The sequence below is a fragment of the Protopterus annectens genome, chromosome 2.part1, assembly GCF_019279795.1.
Source record: "Protopterus annectens isolate FY-2018-M chromosome 2.part1, PAN1.0, whole genome shotgun sequence".
NCBI classification, from domain to species: Eukaryota; Metazoa; Chordata; order Ceratodontiformes; family Protopteridae; genus Protopterus; species Protopterus annectens.
The window spans coordinates 1,928,240,585-1,928,262,372 of NC_056729.1; the positions used below are offsets into that span (position 1 = coordinate 1,928,240,585).

Consider the following 21,788-nt stretch of genomic DNA (forward strand, 5'->3'; position numbering starts at 1 on the left):
GGGGGGGGGAACAGATTGTCTTTTTTTTTTTTTAAGGTGAGAGTGGGATGTTGGAGAAGGATAGTAGGTATATTTGGGGAGGTAGGTTGGGTAGAAACACAGACAAGACAGCATACAGGGGTGGTATATGACACATGTGTGGGTAAACACCTTGGATCGAGAGGGGTGTTTCATAATCAGAAGCCCCCGATCCCCCAAATGGATACAGTGGGACTGAGGTCCCCAACCATGGGCAGTCACCACTGCACCTTCACGGCCCCAAAGGTGGCTGTGCTGGGGGCTGAGTAAGAGGTGCAGGCTGATCCTCTAAATGCGCCATAGCAGATCTCCCAGTTCTTTGTGGTGCTCCCTAAGCACCAGACCCAGGACCTGGCTTTGAGTGACAAGATCCTGTCCGTGCCAGCACCCGGGGGGGGTGAGCCCCATCCCCTGAGGTGGTTCCACCCAATGGTGGTATAGGACCAGCAGACGAGGAGGTTCTGGGGTGGGTCCCAGATGTGCTGGGGCCTGGTGCCATGGCCAGATGAGGCGGGAGAGGGAGATCCACTGGTATCAGCCTTCCCAGATGTGCTATGGTGTTGCAGTTTTAGAACATGTTGGTTAGTCATGAAAAACACATTCCAGGACTAGTTATAACAGCATGCTTGAGTATTCCCATTAACCCAAAACAACAGATTTGGAGCATTTGTATAGCAAACAGAGCATATGCCTATATGGTACCACAGTGGGCATTACACCAGCAAGCAGGTTACATTGATAGCAACAGGCCACGACTGATAGTATTTGAAAAGGGAAAATTAATTGGAAAACATTTCAATATTTGTAGAACAATAGTACACATGTCCCAATGGTAGGTTTGGTGGAAAACATACCCATCCATTTATGTGTTTAGATTATTGATGAAGATATGGTGGGGGAGAGAGAGAGATGTCAATTAACAAATGTAGATTCTTGTAGTGCTCATAGCTTTAATTATCATTGCTCTAATGATTACTCTACAGGTATTATTACAACAACCTATGGCCTTCTTATAGCTACTTTATACCTTTTCTTACCTGGCAGACCTGTGGAAGTGATTTCTGTTAACACTACCTGACAGTTTCTACCCATATTCACATAGTCAGGGTTAAATATGTGCACTCATATTGTGTGTGTGTGTGTGTGTGTGTGTGTGTGTGTGTGTGTGTGTGTGTGTGTGTGTGTGTGTGTGTGTGTGTGTGTGTATGTCTGCTACTGCCATACTCTGCCTTGATTTCTATCAGTCACCCTGGATGTTGGCAGCAGGGATCAGTAGCTGTGACATGACACTTGAACATTTCTTGGGGGAGACTACTTGGTGTATGTACTTATCTTGATGTCATTTACAGCCTTGGGGTTGGACCATGGGTGTTTTACACAGTATAACTACAGCCTTCATATAGCTACTTTATACCTTTCCTTACTTGGCAGACCTGTGGAGAAAATTTCTGTTAACACTACCTGACTGTTTCTACACATATTCACAAAATCCTAGGTGAAATTATGCATACAGCTTATTACCACTCCCGGGATTCAAACCCTGCCTATTTGTGCATAAAATACAACACAAGTTTTTGTGTTTCATCAGAACAAGCTGTTGAGAAACTGCTGTTGCTTCTTTGAATGTTTTCTGTCTAATACTCTCTTGCTTGTACAATCTGACCTTGTAATTACAACATTCTTATACATGCATTTCTATGCATACATTTTGACATAGCACAGAGTGGAAAACAATGGTTAACACAACATTACTATTCAGATATCAGATCTTGGTGCATGAAACATTTCATATAAGTTAATCTCATGTCTTACAAAGGCATAACTTTGTCAAATGAAACTTGATTGTTTAATGCTTTCAGAGCTATAGTTGCTGTGCATAACCTGCACACATTTAAATTCATACAATAACAAAGCAAACACAACCACTCCAGGGTTCTGAATTTTATTGACAGGCAGTTACAGTTTTATTTATATATAACCTATATGGCACTATTACTGTAATATTGTCTGGTTTATTTAGTACAAACCATACCCATTTTTAATACTGCAAGGTAACATTCTACTCCTTTATATTTATTTGGTACGAATACTACAAGCTAGATTCTTCCTCACCAGCCTCGCATGCAGCCTTAATAGCCTGCTTGCATGGGCTTCTGGGCTTCCTGGTTCACAGCCTGCTCAGCTGGAGCTGTAAAGAAGATAGAGAAACTTTTATGCATATCTATCCATCACATACACAGGCTGGACTTTGATAAACAGTTATTGATATTAATACTTACACACACCTAGGACATCCCTCTGCCATGCATCTTGTAACTACTGGTCCAATACCTCCCTCTTCCTCTGTTTTAAGTCAGCAAAGTGGTGCCAGACCTGCTCACCAGTCTGATGGATGCCAGTGGCACTGGGGAGATCATTGGTGAGACTTTCCCAGGCCTCTGCTTTGTATTGTCCAACCATGACTCTGGACTCCTGTATGCCTCAGTGCTGTGCACGAAAGCACACACCCTCTCCAACACCAGCTATAGTGCCTACACTGGAGAGCTAAAACCGGTTATGAGCTGAATTCCCACCTGTGAGGTTTAAATTTGGCTGATTTCCCACCCTTTGCCATGATTGGATGGTTTTGAATATGTTAAGCTAAGCTAAGCCCCAGGCAAACATGCTTAGCTGGTATATGCATTGCTTACCAGAGCACAAATCTGATTAACTATGCTAATTCCTGCTTATAATTTACATTTAAGCGATGCTTATACTGGCATAGCTGAGCACAAGTTAGCATTGTTCAACTTTCTTTTACAGATTATCAGCAGTGTGGGGTTAATTCCTCATAAATGACATATTATGATATGCATGTCTACCTTGTATAACATCCCCCTATGTGCTTTCATTACAATACATTCTTTTCTAGCTATGCTGTATGGGACACTTGTGTTTATATGGGGGTTTCACATCTGTACTACACTGACACCTCACATTTGGACATGCTACACTACCCTGGTTAACAAATATCTATATATATATATATATATATATATATATATATATATATATATATATATATATATATATATATATATTATTCACTACCTACTAATAACAAAATATATTTTTGTACTTTTTTAACAGATAAAAATGAATGGATTGAATGGGGACTCAAACCGTGAATACTGGCTTGGTAAGCAAAAGCTGTAATCACTATGCTATTTCATTTTACACTGTGTGGGCTGTATATTTGCATTTAGCTCACTGGGATGTGTAAGCTAGGCTGAATGTAGCTGTGTAACGTGCACTCCCACTCAGCTATGCTTAAACTTTATTGCGGACAGAAAAAAAAAATACATATGTGTTTTATTTTTATTTACTGTAGGGGTTTGCACATTGCTTTCTGCACCATCATCTGAGTATTGCTCTTACAAACTTAGAAAGTTGATAGGATAAACAGGTTTTGCATTAGCTTAATGTTTTGGTTCCGTGGAGTGAGGGAGGTGCACATTTTAGGAGGAACACACCAAAATACATGAGTCAACTATCTGCACACATTTCAAGAATAGTTGAGAGGTAAGCGCCACAGACATACCTCTCACCTGTACAGATTTTCGCAGAATGTCCTGATTTTTGCCTCATATTTTGGTGTGTTCCTCTTAAAATCTGTACTTTTCTGATAAATAGATGAGTATTGACATCATTATAATGACAAACATTTGAGTTTAAGACTCCACACACTTCAGAAAATTAATGCTAATGCAAAACCTATTATTCAATCAACTTTTTAAGTTTGTAAGAGCAATATTTAAAATCTGTCCCTCTTTGTCACCCCATCATTTTAGGCTTTGTCCAGATTTTTTTGTTCTAAGAGGTTGAAAGGTATGTCCATAGACACTAACAGGTGTCCACGGACACTTTTGCTGCTTTTGTATTGCTGTATGGCAACTCCGGAGTGCAGGGGCCATGTATATTGTAAGAGCACTGCTCTCGGACATGCTCCCTGCACTCGTACACAGACCCATGTCCATGTAGGAATACAGCAGCCACCTTGATGCATATGCAAGGCACACTGCTGTTCTATGAGGATACGAGACTCTCCATATGAGAATAACTCCATTCTTACATGGAGCATTGCTGAACCCTGGGGAATGTAAACTCGACATAGGAATTGTGCAGAGGACAAGATAGAACTCTGTATCTTGTCCGTGGGAGGCAAAGACTTTAACCAATATGCTAGGAGATATATCTTTGTAAATTTCTGTAGGATGGTTATAAACTTAAATTATCAACATAGTAATACAAACGTAAAGGTATGAATTTTTAATTCTAAAGATTTATGTATGCTAATGGTTAGTGTTTCATATCTCTATCTGAATATCTATCTATATCTCTCTGCTTGTTGATATTATATCCACTAAAACCCAAATACTTAAAACAGATGATCCACAATGTTGGAAAATTAAATTACAAGTCCATACATCTCCACAAACATATATATAGATATATGTATATATATATATATATATATATATATATATATATATATATATATATATATATATATATATATATATATATATATATATATATATATATATATATATATATATATAGATACCAGCTTTATGATCATCCAGAAATGAAGAAGGGAAAAAAATCTCCAAAACCAAAGGAGTCACAGCTGGTGCAAAACTAGAAACCATACCAGTAGTAGATTTCAAGGGAAAAGAGAAATCATCATTTTGATACTTGGCATTTTGTATCTAGGGCATATGACACTGAGGGACCAGTAACTCTATCTATAATGAATATATATATATATATATATATATATATACATATATATATATATATGTTTGTACATGTGTATTTAATTTATATTTACCTATTTTATATGTTTGTATGTGTTTGTATATCTATATATATATATATATATATATATATATATATATATATATAGCTAGAACAAACACACATTTATCTCTCTCTCTCTCTCTCTATATATATATATATATATATGTATATATATATATATATATATATATATATATATATATATATATATGTATATATATATATATATATATATATATATATATATATATAAAACATGGATATTTTCAATTTTGTTTCTGCAGAATGGCCAGAGTTGAAGAAGCCAGATTCTTTTTTTCTTAAGCCAGAGAGAAAAAATTAGAGAGACAGAGACAGATCAAGAAAGGATTAAGTTTGCTTGATAATTAATTAAAAACAGTCTGCAATGAGATGCATGTCAGGAGTGTCAAGAATTCAGATGTTCAAGTCCCTGATTCTCTATTGTGGGGGTTAAAGGAGTTTCATGCAAGCTTCCTCAATCTGCTAGTTACAGCAAAATATAGACTGAGTATTTTGGCTATATAAGGAAGCCTGCATGTTCTTTAATCCTGGAGAGGCTGAAAAATGAGAATTTTGATGTAATGGAAAAAGCCTGGTGTTACCCTACATCTAGACAGGTTAAAAGTAAATGTTTTAATGGTGTGCCAGTGCACTATTGTTTGTAAGATGAAAAGAGAGTTAGCCTTTCTTCCTGTGGATCTTTATAATTTCCTATGGGTACTATTTTTTCCTTAGGAGCTATATTGTAGCACAAATTGGAACCTTGATGTGACATTGGCAGTGAATTTAAACTGTGTTTTTTGTTTTAGTTTATTCTTCTTCAAGTTCTTGTAAAAATTCACCTTGTAAAATAAACCTATTATTATTCAAATGGACTTGCTTCAAATTAATTTTGGTCATATCTGTATCTATCAATATAAGTATCGATACATACAAATATTTGTATTTGTTATTTCTCTCTCTCTCTCTCTCTAGATATATATATATATATATATATATATATATATATATATATATATATATATATATATATATGGGTCTACTTTGATCCATCGAAATTCCAGTTCATCAAACTGCAGTTAAGTGAGTCCATTCTCGTGAAAATGCATTTTTCTGAAAATGTATTTTTGTGAAAACTCAGTCTAACGAAGAGTGGAACAGTGAGAGTAAAGAAATATTCCCTGTTCCCTACTATAGTGTGATGTCGGAGTTAGTATATATAAGTAGCGGGGTTGTTAGGTGGGTATAGTTTAATGTGTTTGTTGTTTTGGTTTTCTTTTTTTTTTTTGTTTTGGTATTTGTTTCAGTAAATCTGTTTTCAAGAAAGTGTATTTGATAGGTCAAAGTCAACCCATATATATATATAAATATATATATATATATATATATATATATATATATATATATATATATATATGGATTATATTCTAGTTGTCAAAAAACAGCTAGTAGAATAGGAAAAAAGTAGATACAGTTGATTGAAAGTCACCTGATCCAAAGTGCCAGCTGTTTTTAATGTTCGAGATCGCAGTACAATGGGGATCAGGAATTTTGTCCTATTCCCTCTGTAATGCAATCCATGTGAAGGTGCAGATTGGCTTTGCCCCTGCAGAAAACAGCTGCTGTTTAACTAATTGTGGTTGATCGTTTGCCCTTTGATGTTGTGAATTTTCGATTTGGTGGTATACACTCACATACACTCACGGAGAGGTAGATATAAATATAGAGATACATAGAAAGATATATAGAGAGAGATCTATCTATATACAGGGGTCTCATTCAGATTGACTTAACAGAAAGTTAAACTTCTTTATAGTCAAGACCATATGACTGACTTTCTAAAATGTCAAAGCTTTTGAATGGAGATTGCAGTTCAGTGGAGATTGGGGAATTTTGCTTAGTCCCCACAGAAGTGCAATTTCAGAGTTGGTATATATATATATATATATATATATATATATATATATATATATATATATATATATATATATATATATATATATCAAATATGCAGGGGGTGTGGAGGTGCATGGGCGCTTGCCCCCTGCAAAAGCTTAACTCTTTGCTTTCTTTTGTTCAGCTTTTCAGAAAGTTGATCATATGGTCTCGACCATATGAAGTTTGACTTTCTGTTACGTCAGTATTCTGAATGGGATACATTTATAGATATATTTATAGCATATCAATATATGGTTATATAATGTTTGGTCATCATTTTACTTAGTTGACACAGAAAGCAGCAATTAAAATACATCGACCAATTTTTACATCACTAATGCAATACAACGACACAAACTTCATCAAAAAATAAACACATTTTTTTTTCTAGTGCACTATTCAAATCATAACCACATGCAGCTCAAATTTTACTGGAGTGGTAATGTTATAGGAAGGATTTTTTTTATTTTTTTTTATTTTCTTAATTTAAGATGCTGGCTATACTTAGGGGCAAGGCCATGGATAGGATTAGCACATTCAGCTAAAGTGGACCAGTAGGGCAAAGGCTCCTGCCCACCTAAGTAATGTATTCTAACATTAACTGGTAATCTAATGTCAAATAAATAAAAAGAAATATAACAGTATCGATCAATAAATTAAGAACATATAGGAGGAAAAAAAGAACATATGGGGAAATAATTTTAATGCATGGGAAATAAGAGACAAATAAATGTTCAAGAAGTGATTGACAAGGGAAAGGAAGTGGCACTCAGAACACAAATAGTTGGTAGATTGTTTTGTTGGGTGTCAGGCTAATGGGAGTCGCTGCTGGAATTCAGTTAAGATAATTTATTGTATATGTGTTAAATTGGAATTGCCGTAATATGGAATGATATGATATGATATGATATGATATGATATGATATGATATGATATGATAGACAGAATATACCTGTTTTATTGGCCACTTCCCCTTTTGGACAAGCTAAGCAGTCATAACAGCAGAATGGCTTCCCCTCCTTTATTTTTTTTCTGTATCCAACACGGCATTGCTCACTACAGACGGAACTTGGAATCTGAAAGGCAAAAAGCAAGCATCAAAATATTAAAATGAACTTCATAATAAACATCTTGTAAAAATCAAGCATACAAATGACACTAAAGTTAGTTTGTGATAAAACTCAATAATGTTTGCAGGTTTAACTAGACAAGAATTTAGTAATGAAAATTCTTTCATTTTCACAAATAACAAAAACAAACACAGTCATATTTATTTGTTGGCTAAGGTAATGTATTTCAGACAAACTAAACAGCACAGGTCTTGGCTTGATTTCTACATTATCCACTGATATACTGTGTGAACCTAAGTGATGCAGTCTTTAGCACTAGAATGCCAAGGTGTACCCCAAAAAGTGAACGATTCACAAAGACTAAGTATATAACATCAATACAGTAACAAATTAAGCAATATTTCACTTATAGAAGCCCGTTCACATAATTTCAATGAACTTAGTTTCTTTTCTAGTTGCTGAAACTTCAGCTTGTTTGGTAATTGTATTACATCTGAAAATGTATTGGAGTGTGGTATTTGGATACTCTTATTGGTTATCTGGACTTTGGGACAATGATCCAAGGAATGCAAATGGAACTAATGCATAAACTGCATGTTAGCCCTAGATATGAGGCAGCTGTCTAAGCAGTAGCTCTATACAATATCCTTAGGCTAGACTCATTAACCAAGCTGCCCCTGTGCATGGCTGTGTGACATCATCTGACCAGGTCTTGAATACATCAGTCAGTTTCCAAGAGGTATTATGTGATTATCAACATGTATCCATCACCAGATGAATGTGCAGATATAACAAAACACACACACACACACACACACACACACACACACACACACACACACACACACGCACACACGCACGCACGCACACACACACACACACACACACACACACACACACACACACACACACACACACATGTGTTTAGGTACACAAAATAATAAGTGCCTTTGCTTCATTTGCAACAAGAATGGAGTTCATTCAATTGATATTTGACATTACATTCTTCAGCAAGAAGCTTAGTAAAGTTTGCTAATGCCATTGCTTTAACATGGATATTCCTGTAACAGATTATTGACTTGCATTTATATACTTTTCACTTTTCTTGTAATTATTTCAACAACAAAGCAATGTGTTTGTAATTATTCAGTATTTTTTAACTGAAACTTCTCATTGGAATGTTTAGTCTCATTTGCTCATAAGAGCATTTTGCTGCTTTGTAGCAATTTGTTGCAGCACTGTATTTGGACATAACTGATGCACTTCTGTTGAGGCCTATGTTGCATCTACCTAGGAGTGTTTTTTTAGATCCCATGGTACAGTAGCAAGATATATTATACCCCAAAAATGCAGATCAATGTTAATTAAAAAAAATTGCAATGAATTATAATGTTAAAAAGAAATTCCTTTCTTTCATTCTTTATACTACCTTACATTAGATAGGTGTAAAAACAGAAAAAGACAATTCTATTTGTCTAGTGTAATAAATTTAGATAGCTAAACTTAATGCTTCAAAACCATTTAGAAAGACATCCTAGCTAAAAGCTGGCTCTGTTCTTGCTCAACACCAGAAATTTGTAGAAAAGCACCAAGTAACAAAAAGCACAAAAATGGAGCAGGATACAAAAATAAATAAAATTTATTAAGCACTTTCGTCAAATATTAGGATTGACTTCTTCAGAATACCCGACAGTCAGCAAGACCATCCTTTTATACATACAACAATTAAGCCATTGATTAAATGCAATTGAATAATTAAGCATAAAAATGTTTAAAGACATAGACTCCCTTGTTTTCTGAGTTGTTTCTTTACCAGTAAATTAAAATAATCTAAGCCATTACTTAGTACCACTATAAAATATATATATATATATATATATATATATATATATATATATATATGCGTGGTAAATGTGTCCCCTAACACTAAATTTAAAAAAAATGCCAGCTTGTAAATATAATACAAAACTATCAACTGTTTTTAGATTAAATATGAACATCATATGTGTAAATCTCTGCAACAAGCGATATATACAATAAAATATATCCAATAAAAACCCAAAATGTCTTGGAACAAACAATAATTAATATCAGTGCTATAAAAACTTACATAGAAATGAAAAGCAAGGTCATAGTACACACCTCATTAAAATAAAAAATCTGCTTTAAGTTTTAAATAGCTGGTGAGAGACACCATATCGTTCAAACCTGGGCTAGTAGTGGCATTAACTTTGAGTTGCCACATACGTTCTCTAAATTCAGGGAACCAGTCACTGGGTCCCCCTCTCTCATCCATTACTACCCTTTCCAAAATAATAAACTTGAATTTGTGGTTTGGAAATGTATTAATGTGCTTTGCCAGGGCATTTTTGGTGTTGCCTTTAGTTATATCATATGTATGCTGATAAACGCGTGTCCTGAAGGCATTTTTGGTCTTGCCAATATAAAACCCAGGACACACCTCGCATATAGCAGCATACACTACTTGTTTACTTGCACAATTACAATTCTGGTTGACTTTTACCCATCCATAACCTTTAATAAAGACTCTGTCACACTCTAACATGTGTTTGCATTGAGTGCAGTGTCCACATTTTGTCATTTTCCCAATACCAGGTTTAGTGATCTTACCACTGGTCTCCAAAAGGTTCTTAATGCTGGAATCCTTTTTGCATATTATAACAGGGGAGTCACCCACCTTCCCTCCTATGGTCTCGTCGCTCATACGAATGAACCAGTTTCTCACTATTATGTCCCGTATCAAAGGGAATTGTAAGTTGTATGTAAGAATAAGCCCATGTTGAAATGGAGCAGTTGTCGAAACCCTACTTTCCAAAGGTGCACAGAGTCTAGAAAAGTCCAAACCCAACAGTGGGTAGAAATAATCTTCCACTCTCTTTTTGGATACTTCCTCAAGTAAAGGTGTCACAAATTCTTCAGCGTACCCCCTGTTGACTAACATACCCAATAAAACATCCCTTTTCTTGTAAGTCATCAATTCTGCTGATCATGCGGGCCAATCTCACCCCTTGTCCTTTTATTAAGCATCTTTTTTGATGAAGGGGATGTCCGCTGTCAAAATGAAGAAGGGTGTTCGAGTATGTGGGTTTCCTGAAGATGTTAGAATAAAACTGGTTGTTCTCCAGATCCTTGGAAATCTGTATATCCAGGTAACTAATGGATTCCATATGAGTTACCATGGTAAACTCCAGAAAGGTAGTATTGGAGTTGAGAAATAGTAGGAATTCAGACAACTGCTCCTGGTCCCCCCTCTAGAAAATAAGGATGTCATCTAGGTACCGTCCATAGAATGAACAGTATGTCATCCATTCAGATGTAAAAACATGGGACAATTCCCATTGTGTCAGGACAATATTAGCAAAAACTGGTGCACAGGCCGCCCCATTAGCAATACCTGATTTTTGCTTAAAAAGATGTCCCTCAAAAATCAGGAAACTGTTTTCCAGGACTAATTCCATTAAAGACCTAAGTGTAAGAATCCTGGAATGGGAGAATGTAGTCTGTTGGCACAAAAAAATCATAGAACAATTCAATACCTTCCAAATGTGGGATGACATTGAATAAATCTTTGATGTCAATAGTTAAAAAAATAATGTTACTGTCAAAAAATTCTTGTCTAATTTTTTGAGACAGTCCCAAGAATTTTTTATAATATGGGAAAATGAACTCAGACAGTTTTTTAACTTGTGGTCCAAATATTTAGCAATACTAATCGTTTTGGAACCTTTCACATCCACTATGGGCCTTAATGGTGGGTGGAAGATGTTCTTGTGGATTTTTGGGATCCCAAATATCGTTGGAATCTGTGGATGTTTCTGTGTACAAAAAAACAGTTCTTCTTCAGATATCTGCTTATTAAGAAATAAATCAGAAAGCACCATGTCTACATGACTATATGCAATGTTTAATTCGTTGCGTGATATTTGTGCATATCCATCATCAAGAAGATGTTCTAGCATACAGTCAATGTACCTTTCCTGATCCATGACTACTAAACCACCACCCTTGTCAGGTTTCATGACTCTGATCTGTCTGTTGTTAGAAATACTGTCTAGAAGATAGTCTTCTCCTTAGTTAAATTGTACAGTTTACTATTGTCGTTCACTCTATGTAAATCCCTGATTTCCTTAGTGCAAATGCCTTGGAACAGTTGTAAAGTGGGATGCAGTGGGGGGTTATAAGTGCTTGTTTTTTTGCACCCAACTGGTAACTGGTAATTATTCCCAGTTTCCCTTACATAAACACTCAGGTTTAGCTTTCTAGTATAAAGCATGACATCAAGGAGGTTTTTTTCCATGTTGAATTTCTTGTAGGGTACAAAATTTAACCCCTTCTGAAACAAGTTCGCCCAATCTTTTGTAACTTCTGCGTTACTTAAATTATAAATTTTAAAGTCCTGATGGTCATTAGAAATAATGGAAATCTCACTGTCGCTGTCTAAACACCAGGTTAAACTATATCCCTAAATGCAAACAGAGACATATTCATAGAGTCTATATTATAGCATCGAATGCTTATTGATCGACCTAATTTAAGTGAAAGCTTACAATCTTGAACTGTCAGATCAGTGATTTTTTTCCCAGGGAAAAAAATCGCTGATCCAAAACACATACACACAACACAAGCACACCAAACAAACAGAAATCCACACACATAAACCTAAAATCTGATACCTAACCCTACACTAAACTATACACACACCACTAACTACCCACTTACCTTAACCCAAACCCTAACCCTAAGGTCCATCACTATCGCACACTCACCTCACCCGCTCCCTAACCCTAACTCACTTAAATCCACCCTAACCCTCATGTCCACTCAATCGCACACACCTAACCCGAGCCCTAACCCTAACTCACCTAAATCACCCTAACACTCACATCCACACAATCGCACACTTACCTGAATCCTACCGGTAACTTTCCACCATAACACTGAAAATACCGAAGCAACAGAAACGGACAACTGAATTCTTTTCCTAGGAAAAAATTGAGTTTCTGCTGCTTCGATATTTTGCAGTTTTGCGAAAATAAGTTTGATCAATTAATGTTCTCTTTTTTAAGTGTTCGAGGATATAATATAGACCCTATTCATACCTTACATCTCCTTACACTCCCTTCTTCACTCACTTCCATGTGTCTGTCACTTTCTCCATCCTGACTTTTTCTTTAAATATACTATAAGCCTGCTTTTCTCTCACTTCATATTGCAATTCCTGTTTGTATTATACTAAGTTGCATTTGTTTTCTGTATAAACTGGTTAAAATTTCTATAAATACTAAATCATCATCATCATAACCAATGTTTTCATAGTATGTCTAATTTGGTATAATTATTTAAACTGTAGATGTTTTTAGGTTCATAGGTTTATAGGTTCATACTAGGCTATCTGCCCTAGGGCATTTATAAGCCTAGCCAGAGTGTGTTTGGCTTTCGCCACCCATTTTAAATTAATTTTGCTATGCCCTTTTTCGAGGTTAGTATACTGTGCCTCTGTCTAACAGTGACACAGAAGTGATACCCGGGGTATACCTATGATCTCCCATCCACTCATCAAGATTCCTCTTGAAGAGAGTCAATGAGGGACTCTGCCTAACCTGGACTGGGATTTTATTCCAGAGTGAAGGGAGACTCTGGGTTATGAATCTGTCCCTCCAGCATGTCCTATTTATTTCAGTGCTGAGGTTCAAGTCTCTCGAGCGTGGCTCGATGGGATTTGGATTTTCTGAGGTGCAGCATGTCCATTAATTCTGGGTTGGACATGGCTTTATACGTCAGGCACAGATCGCCTCTGAGCAGGCGATATGCCACTGAGTAGAGCTGGAGTTTCTTTAACCGGGCAGCATATGGCATCTGTTTGAGCCCTTTGATCCTCTTGGTGAGGTACTTTTGGGGTCTTTCCAGTTGCTGCAGGTGTCTGGTAGGGTACATCCCAAAAGGGGCATTGTACTCAATTATGGGCCTGATGAGGGATGAGTAAAGAGGCACGATGACCTCCCCTGAACTAGATGTGAATCCCTTCATGATTAGGTGGGCTATATAAAATGTTTTTCTAATCACTTTGGCCACGTGGTTGTCAAATGAGAGATTGCTATCAACTTGGGTCCCCAGGTCCCTAATTACTTCTTTTGTACTTAATGGATTACCACCTATGTGGTAATTTGTGGGCACTTTGTTTTTGCCAAAAGGGATGACTATACACTTTTTGGCGTTTAGCTTGAAGCCATGGCTCTGGCACCAATTATCTGTTTCTATGAGGCCCTTTTGTAGGATGCTTGTGTCAGCTGGAGAGTCGATTATGCCACCCAGTTTGCAGTCATCTGCGAACTTGGTCAGCCACAGTCCTTCTGTGTTGGCCTGTACCTCCGAAAAATATATACCGAACAAGAGAGGTCCCAGGTATTCATTTTGAAGATTGTAAAATTATTGTTCTTAAAATATTTGTAAAACTTTGGAGCTTTTCTCTCCGGCCTCCACTGAAAATGGGCTCCTACTCAGTTAACAGATATCAATAAATAAACAATAAAATAATAAATAAATCATATAATCTGTTTCTTTATATCCACTAAAACATAGAATCTGAAGAAAAATGACAAATGGGTAGAGAAAATATAGGACACAGTAGCCTTTAATATTTATTAACACTAAGCATTTTTATTCACAAAATAAGAATTAACTCGTTCATGCCAGTGGAGCTCAGGAAGTTTGCACTGTAACTTCCAATGGGCAGAGCCTAAGCCTTTTGACAAACAAATAATGTCCTCCCATTTCAAACAAATGTTCATATTTCTGGAACCATAGGGATTATGAAACAAGTATAAATGGGAAAACTCTTCAACACAAACTATTTTAATAGTGGTAATATTCTTTAGGTTCTAGGTCTTAAACTGAATTTTGTAAGTCACAGTAAACACAGTAGCTATTACATTTGTAATATTTTGTAAACAACTTACAATATCTCAGCAATGACTCAAGTTACACAAATACTGCCAGCAACATTTTATTCATCTAACTAAGAGGCTAAGGAGTTCTGTCTGTGTTACTTGATTGTTGGTATATTTAGAAAAAAAATGTGAAAATTATACCTATATAAATTAATATTATAAAATAACAGTTAATATCTATTTACCTGCACTATGCAGCGGTAGCATTATTGCCTCACAGCAAGAGGTTCTCCCGTTTGATTCTTGGCTGGAGAACCTTCTGTGTGGAGTCTGCATGTCCTCCCCATGGTCGAGTGGCATTCGAAAGACATGCGTAAATGGGTGTGCCTTAGTTGAAGGTTGGGTGTCGAGCTGGCACCTCGGCACCGTGAAAATCTACTGCCAATCATTAGCAGGCCAGAGTTCCGCTGTGGAAACTCCTAACTGGGAAAAGCCGAATGAACAACATCTATTTACCTGCACTAGACAAATGTCAAATATTAATGCAGTTGGGTTTGCCATTGTGTAAGCTTTAAGATTATTATTTTTAAAACCTTGTATGTAGCATGGTTTTGGAATTATTGATGCAAATAAGAACAAGCAAGTTTGATGCCTATAGGTGTCAGTAAGAGTTAACTGCATATTTATTTATTTATTTATTGCAGTTGGTTTACCAGGATAGTCCATTGGGCCTTAAAGAACCCGTTTTCAATGGAGTCCTGGGGAGAAAACCTCCAAAACAAAATAAACATTCAACATTAGACAGTGACAATCTAGGTACAGAGAGTATTAATACTATGTAGGCACAATGAAAGTAAAAACTAATCCAATATAGAATAGCAGTCATAACAGCTAATACATTGAGAAGTAACATGATAGTAATACAACAATTGTAGACTTTAGTACAGTTTAGAGAACAAACATAGTAGCTAAATAAAATAGAATATGGTATTGAAGGATATTAAGTTGAGTTAGTTATGTGGGGTGGGAGCAAGAGCATTCCCACTGTGATGTTAGATGCAAGAAAAGAGACTTTTTGAAGTTAGAGTGGTTAGAGGTGGTGCAGATGAGTGGAGGTAGGGAGTTCCAGAGGTGTGCGAGGCTGAAGGAAAGAAGGTTTTTGCCTGGGGGATGAGTAGGTTTGTGCACTTCCAGTAGATTTTGATTATTTGACCTTAGAACTCTGTTAGGTAGGTGCATTTTAAAGGCAGAGGAAAGGGAGGGACAGAGGGAGGGGTTTAGAATAAGCTTATGGGCTAGAATTAGTTGAGTGTAAGTTAATTGATTGGGAAGTTCTAGCCATTTTAGTTTATGGAGGGAGAAACAGTGGTGAGTGGAGGACTTATGGCTGGTGGCGAATCTTGCAATTTTGTTATAGCAGGAGGTAAGCTGTTTTTTTAGTGAGGACTGAAGATTAGTTAGTAGTGGGGCGCCATAGAGAAGGGAGGCGATAAGGAAGGAAGTAGAGCGAGTGATTTTAGTGACAGATGTGAGGTAGGCATTCTGTCTATAAAGCATGCCAAGTTTTTGATGCGTTTTTTTGATGTTTATTTGCAGGTGGGAGTTAAATTTAAGTTGATCGTCGATTTTGACCCCGAGTAGTTTGGTCTCTGACACTAATTCTAGAGGTGAGTTGTTTTGACTAGTAATTAAGAATGTATTCATGTTGGGAGGAGTGACTTTGGAAGGAGTAAATAACATTAGTTTGGTCTTGGTGGCATTGAGAGCCAGGTGATTGCTTAGCATCCATTGCTCTGTGGAAGAGAAGGCATCTTGAGTAAGTTTTTGTAGTGTAGTGATAGATGAGGCAGAACAGATGATAGTTGAGTCATCTGCATATTGGATGATGCTAGAGAATGGGATCGATTTGTGGAAGTCATTAATAAAAATATTGAAGAGAAGAGGATCCAGTATGGAGCCTTGTGGTACTCCTGTAGGGGTGCTAAGGAAGGAAGAAGTGACTTTTTTCCATTTTACCACTTGATTTCTATTAGATAGCTAACTAGAGAACCAGTTCAGAGATGAGGAGAATAGGTAGAGTTTGGAGAGTTTAGTTAAGAGCAGGCTGTGTGAAATGGTATCGAAGGCTTTGGAAAGGTCAAGAAGTAAGGTGGAAAAAATTTGTCCAGAGTCACGGGCTTTATTTACGATTTCAAAGAAGGAGAGGAGGGCAGTCATGGTGCTATGATTAGGTCTGAAACCATGCTGTGTGGGAGTTATAAGATTGTTGTCTAGGAGGTGAGGAAGGAGTTGGAGATGGACGCATTTCTCTAGGATTTTAGAAATGGGGGATAGGATGGCTATGGGACGGAAGTTAGTAATGTTATTATTGTTACCACCTTTGTGTAGAGGTATAATAAAGGCTTGTTTCCAGATTTGGGGAACTGTGCATTCTTGTAGAGAACGTTCAATTAAGATGCTAATTGGGTAGGCAAGAGTTTCAGCAGCAATCCTGAGAAAGTAAGAAGGGATATTGTCAGGAGCATTGGTACATGGTTTCAATTTCTGAAGGAGTTTCTTTATAGTAGATGTAGGTATGGGATTTAATGAGAAGAGAGTGCAGTCAGGAAGGGGGGAGTTTTGAGGTGGTAGTGAGGAAAGAATTTGTGTAGAAGAGGGGGTAGAGGAGTTAGTTGGTGGGGAGTTGGGTGTAGATGTAGAGAGAGGGGGGGTGGGTAAGGCAGTATTGGATGGTAGGGAGGTGTTTGAGAATGAGGAGGTCAATTTGGAAATAGAGTCAATAAAGAAGGAATTAAATTGGGTGGCTAAATCAAGTTCTGGAGCGTTAGGGTCGGGGTAGGAGTATCTGGTTTGCTAGGGTGGAGGAGAGTAGAGACCCCTTTCCAGAATTTTGAGGGTTGTTTTGTTATGGTTTTGGAGTGTAGAAAAATAGTTCTGACGATCAAAAATAATGAGTTTTTTTACTTTATTTCGGAGCATTTTATATTCATTAAGGAGTGGTGCTGTCTTATGTTTTTGGTAGCGTGCCCAGACTTTGTCTCTCTGTCTCATGGTAGCAAGGGTACTTTTGGAGAGCCAAGGGGCTGATTTAGTTTTTATTCTCTTTACCCGTAAGGGAACTTGGGAGTCTAGTAATTTTAAGAATGTAGAGTTGAAATATGAGACTGCATTGTCTAGAGGTAGTGTTTTTAAGCAATTCCAATTAATTGCTTGTAGCGAGTTTGAAAAGGTTATTGGGTCGAAGTTTCTTTGGTCACGAATTGTAATATAGTTATGGGTTCGTTGAAGGATAGTAGGAAGCCGGTGGGTAAAGGTGGGTATGTGGTCACCAAGTGGGTCGGGAAGAGTGCCACTGTTGGTGAAATAGTGAGGATGGGAGACTAGAATCCAATCCAATATGCTCCCATTGGAGGGGTTTTTGGCAGGGTGAGTTACCGAAGTGATTAATTGTGAGAAATTGTAGAGGTTGATGTTAATGGGGTTTGTAGGAGACTGGATAAGGGCCCAGTTAATGTTTACATCTCCTAGGATTATGGTTTCATTACTAATGTTACTGGATAGCCAGGAAAGGATAAGTTCGAGTGTGGAGATATTATCCCCTGGGGGGATATAAAGGGAAGCTATGCAAATGTGTTTATGATTATTGATTTGTAGTAGGGTAAGGAGAAGTTCAGCGTTATTAAAGTGTGGAATAGGTTTGTTATAGGGGGAAACTACTAGGGAGGAAGAATATAGAAGGGCTACTCCTCCACCTTTTTTATGAGCTCTGTCTTTTCTTATGATGGAGTAGTTTGGAGGGACTATTTCAGAGTCTTTAATGTGTGATTTTAGCCAGGTTTCAGAAATAGTGAGGATGGCAGGTTTATTGTGTGTGAGCCAAGCATGAAGGTTTGGGACTTTGTTTACAACACTTTGTGAGTTTAAGGAAGTGAATAATAAGGATTTATTTATGGTGGTTGTAGTGGAGGGGCCAGGGTTAGGATGAATATCTCCAGATATGAGTGTGCTAATCAGGTGTAGTATGGAAAAGTCTAGGTGAGTAGTTAGTAAGGAGATGAGATTGGGTTCTTTTGTGAATTGGAGGGCTTTGCTAGTAGTTATGGTGAAAGAGTTAGCATGGTAGTTGATAAGTTTGTGTTGAAAAAGAAGGAGGTTATCAGAGGGGTATAAATGGGGTGAAATAAGAGAGTATGAGTGTGAGAGAGGTGAGTTGTGAGGATTAGTTATGTGAAAGTGTTGGAAGTGGATGGGAATTGAGGGCTGGGAAAGATGGTAGAAAGAGGATAAGGTAAGGAGTAGTAATAGTGAAAGGAAGAGGAAGGAGTGTTTAGAGAGCATGATGGGAAAGAGTTAAATAGAGTATTAGTATTAAAGTAGAGAAGTATGGTATATAGGAGATAGTATGTATATAGGAACTGGATGTTATGTAGGTAGTAGTTAGTGTATGGAGAGTTGGATTAGAGTGGTGTGGGTGTGGTTTGGGGGTGGGAATAGAATGGGATTGGTTATGTAAGATAATGATGGGGAGTAGACTGTAAGTTGGTTTTGGGGGAAAAAAAGAGGGAGTGTTTTGGAAGTGGGATGTTGATTGGAGTAGTGTGGTAGCAGGTGTGGTTTTGGGAGGAATAAATGTAGACGTACTGGGGCGGGTGGGAATTGGGGGCAGGGTAGGGGAGCGGAGTGAGCCCGGAGGGCGAACGGAGCGGGTAGAGCCCAGAGAGCAGAAGAGGAGCGAGAGACTATCAGTAGAGCAGCACAGATAACCTAAATAGAACACATTCAGGCAGGGAAATGAGAGAGCAATAAAGCCTAGGAAGAATGACAGTGGAGAGAAGTCCAGTAGGGATAGTAGCAGGAGGTAGAGTCAGGAATGCAGGATGAGAGCAGAAAACCTATCAGAGGACTGATTGAGAAGTATGGCAGGTAAGTACAGGGGACAGAGGATAAGCAGAGAGGGGAGAGTTGTAATGTATAAAGAGAAGTATAGGAGCACCCAAAAAAGGGAATGTAAGGCGTTTATGGTATATAGGAGAAAAGAGAACAACAGAATGTAAGAAGTAGAGGATAGTGGAGGGAGGGAGCCACCTTGTGGTCAGGTGCTATGGTGCACCGTATATCCCCTAATGCAGATCCCAAAACAGGGCTAGGTCGAAGAAAGAGAGGGAACAGAGGGGAAATGAGAAAAACAAAAATAGTAAATAAGTAGGCTGCTGGATTTCCTGGTAGGGGAGCGAACTGAACACCTAGTCGGCTTTTAAGTATCTATAGCAACACAGGGGTTTAGTAGCATTAGTACATACTTTCTTAACACCCTCTAGAGAAAGGCTTAGTTTCAAGTCTCAATACAAGGGTTGAAGTCTTGGAGTTTAGTTTGCTGTAGTTTGGGTGTAGGCTATCCAGCCAGGAATAGATGCAGGGGGTATTTCAGGGTGGAAAAAACTGTAGAAAGGAGGAGAGAAAGCAGAGAAGAAATGACACTTAATAAGCAGTACAGTAGCTCATTGGTACACAGTAACAAACACGTTTAGCAGGAATTAAAACACACAGATGGTTTTAGCAACAATTTAGGCAGCAGTTGTCATAATAAGGAAAGCAACACAGTCTAAATTATTGATATAAATTTCGAATGACATATATAGTGCAGAATAAGCTTAACATAAAACAAAAACTATATTAGTACTAAATAATCTGAAGGGTGGGTTTCATAGCCTAAAAAACACGTTAACAGTGGAGAGAAGAAAAAATAAACATCTGTTCCTAATATAAAATCGGGAAAAAGAAGGGACAAAAGCCGTAGAAACCTTAGTAGCACGTGCAGTGAAAGGTGTTATAAATGAGGAAATACTATGATCGCACTAAGCGTGCGGTAGGTTATGAGACTAGATTTGAATTCTCGATTACCCGCTCAACAAACCAATATAATAGAGCTAGGGTAGACACTTTCCATTTCAGATTGCGTAGATCACTCTCCGGGGTAAATTTGGACTGGCAATAAGGAGGAGTGTTGGCCAACACGCTGTGTTCTTACTAGATAAGTAGTACAGATAGCAATGGGAGTTAGTGATATGCCGACTGACCAGCGTGCATTGTTAGGGTGGCGTGGTTGATAAGCCCAGATCGGCACACACCAGACATATAAAAAAAAATACACGTACTTAAACAATATGGGATGATAATGGGAAGCAGGTTCTGCACAAATATATTCCAGGTACAGTTAAGCGATTGAACTCCACTCGACCAGTGCATGTGCTAGAGTAGCATTTTATCTTTTCTTATTTTGTATGAAAATCAGATCAGTGTCCACAAAGAATACAAAAGAGAGCAGAGTTCTAATTAAACGTTAACCAGTACAGTTCACAAAGCCGCTCAGCAGTGCACGTGTTAGAGTGGTGTACGTAAAATCAGAACAATGTCTACTAAAAATACAATATAAAAACAGACTACTAAATTAAACACTAACCAGCACAGATAACATATATAGAACACATTCAGGCACCATTTACATATATTGCACACATTCAGGTAGAAGACGGCAACAGATAATTTAGCTGTAAGTAAGTACACTCTTATAGGAGACTGAACCTGATTATTTAAGAAGCGAGTACTCCTATATGATTAATTAGCAGTATTAGCAGAAAAAATTATGTTTGTACAAAGCGATATCGTATGAACAAACAAGAAGTACCTTTAATATGGAGCCGACGCTGCTCCTATCTAGCACCAGGAGATACAGCTGCCAAGGAGGGAGATTACTAAAGGGAAATGCGCCCTAGGGCAAGGGGGTTTTATAGAGTAGAGGAGGATGTTAGGTAGGAGGGGAGGGGCATGGGAGGGTGTGTACAGGTGCGGACCGGAAAGTCTGCAGTAGGGAGGGAAAGTAGAATGTTATAAAACTGACTAGTTTATATGTGTAGAAATAAGAAGGAATAGAAGGTGGAGGGCAATAGAAATTGGAAGGAGGAAAGAACAGGCTAGGGATGATACCACCTAA

The 21,788-nt window shown here is 37.6% G+C and overlaps 1 protein-coding gene across 1 annotated transcript in view; it reads right to left on the reverse strand.

Moving 5' to 3' along the window:
- LOC122795071 (vomeronasal type-2 receptor 26-like) overlaps positions 1-21,788 on the reverse strand; it is a 196,311-nt gene that overhangs the window by 60,497 nt on the left and 114,026 nt on the right. The window contains exon 3 of the mRNA XM_044063646.1: positions 7,772-7,895. Within this exon, the coding sequence (XP_043919581.1) occupies positions 7,772-7,895 (124 nt within the window). The remainder of the gene's footprint in view (positions 1-7,771; positions 7,896-21,788) is intronic.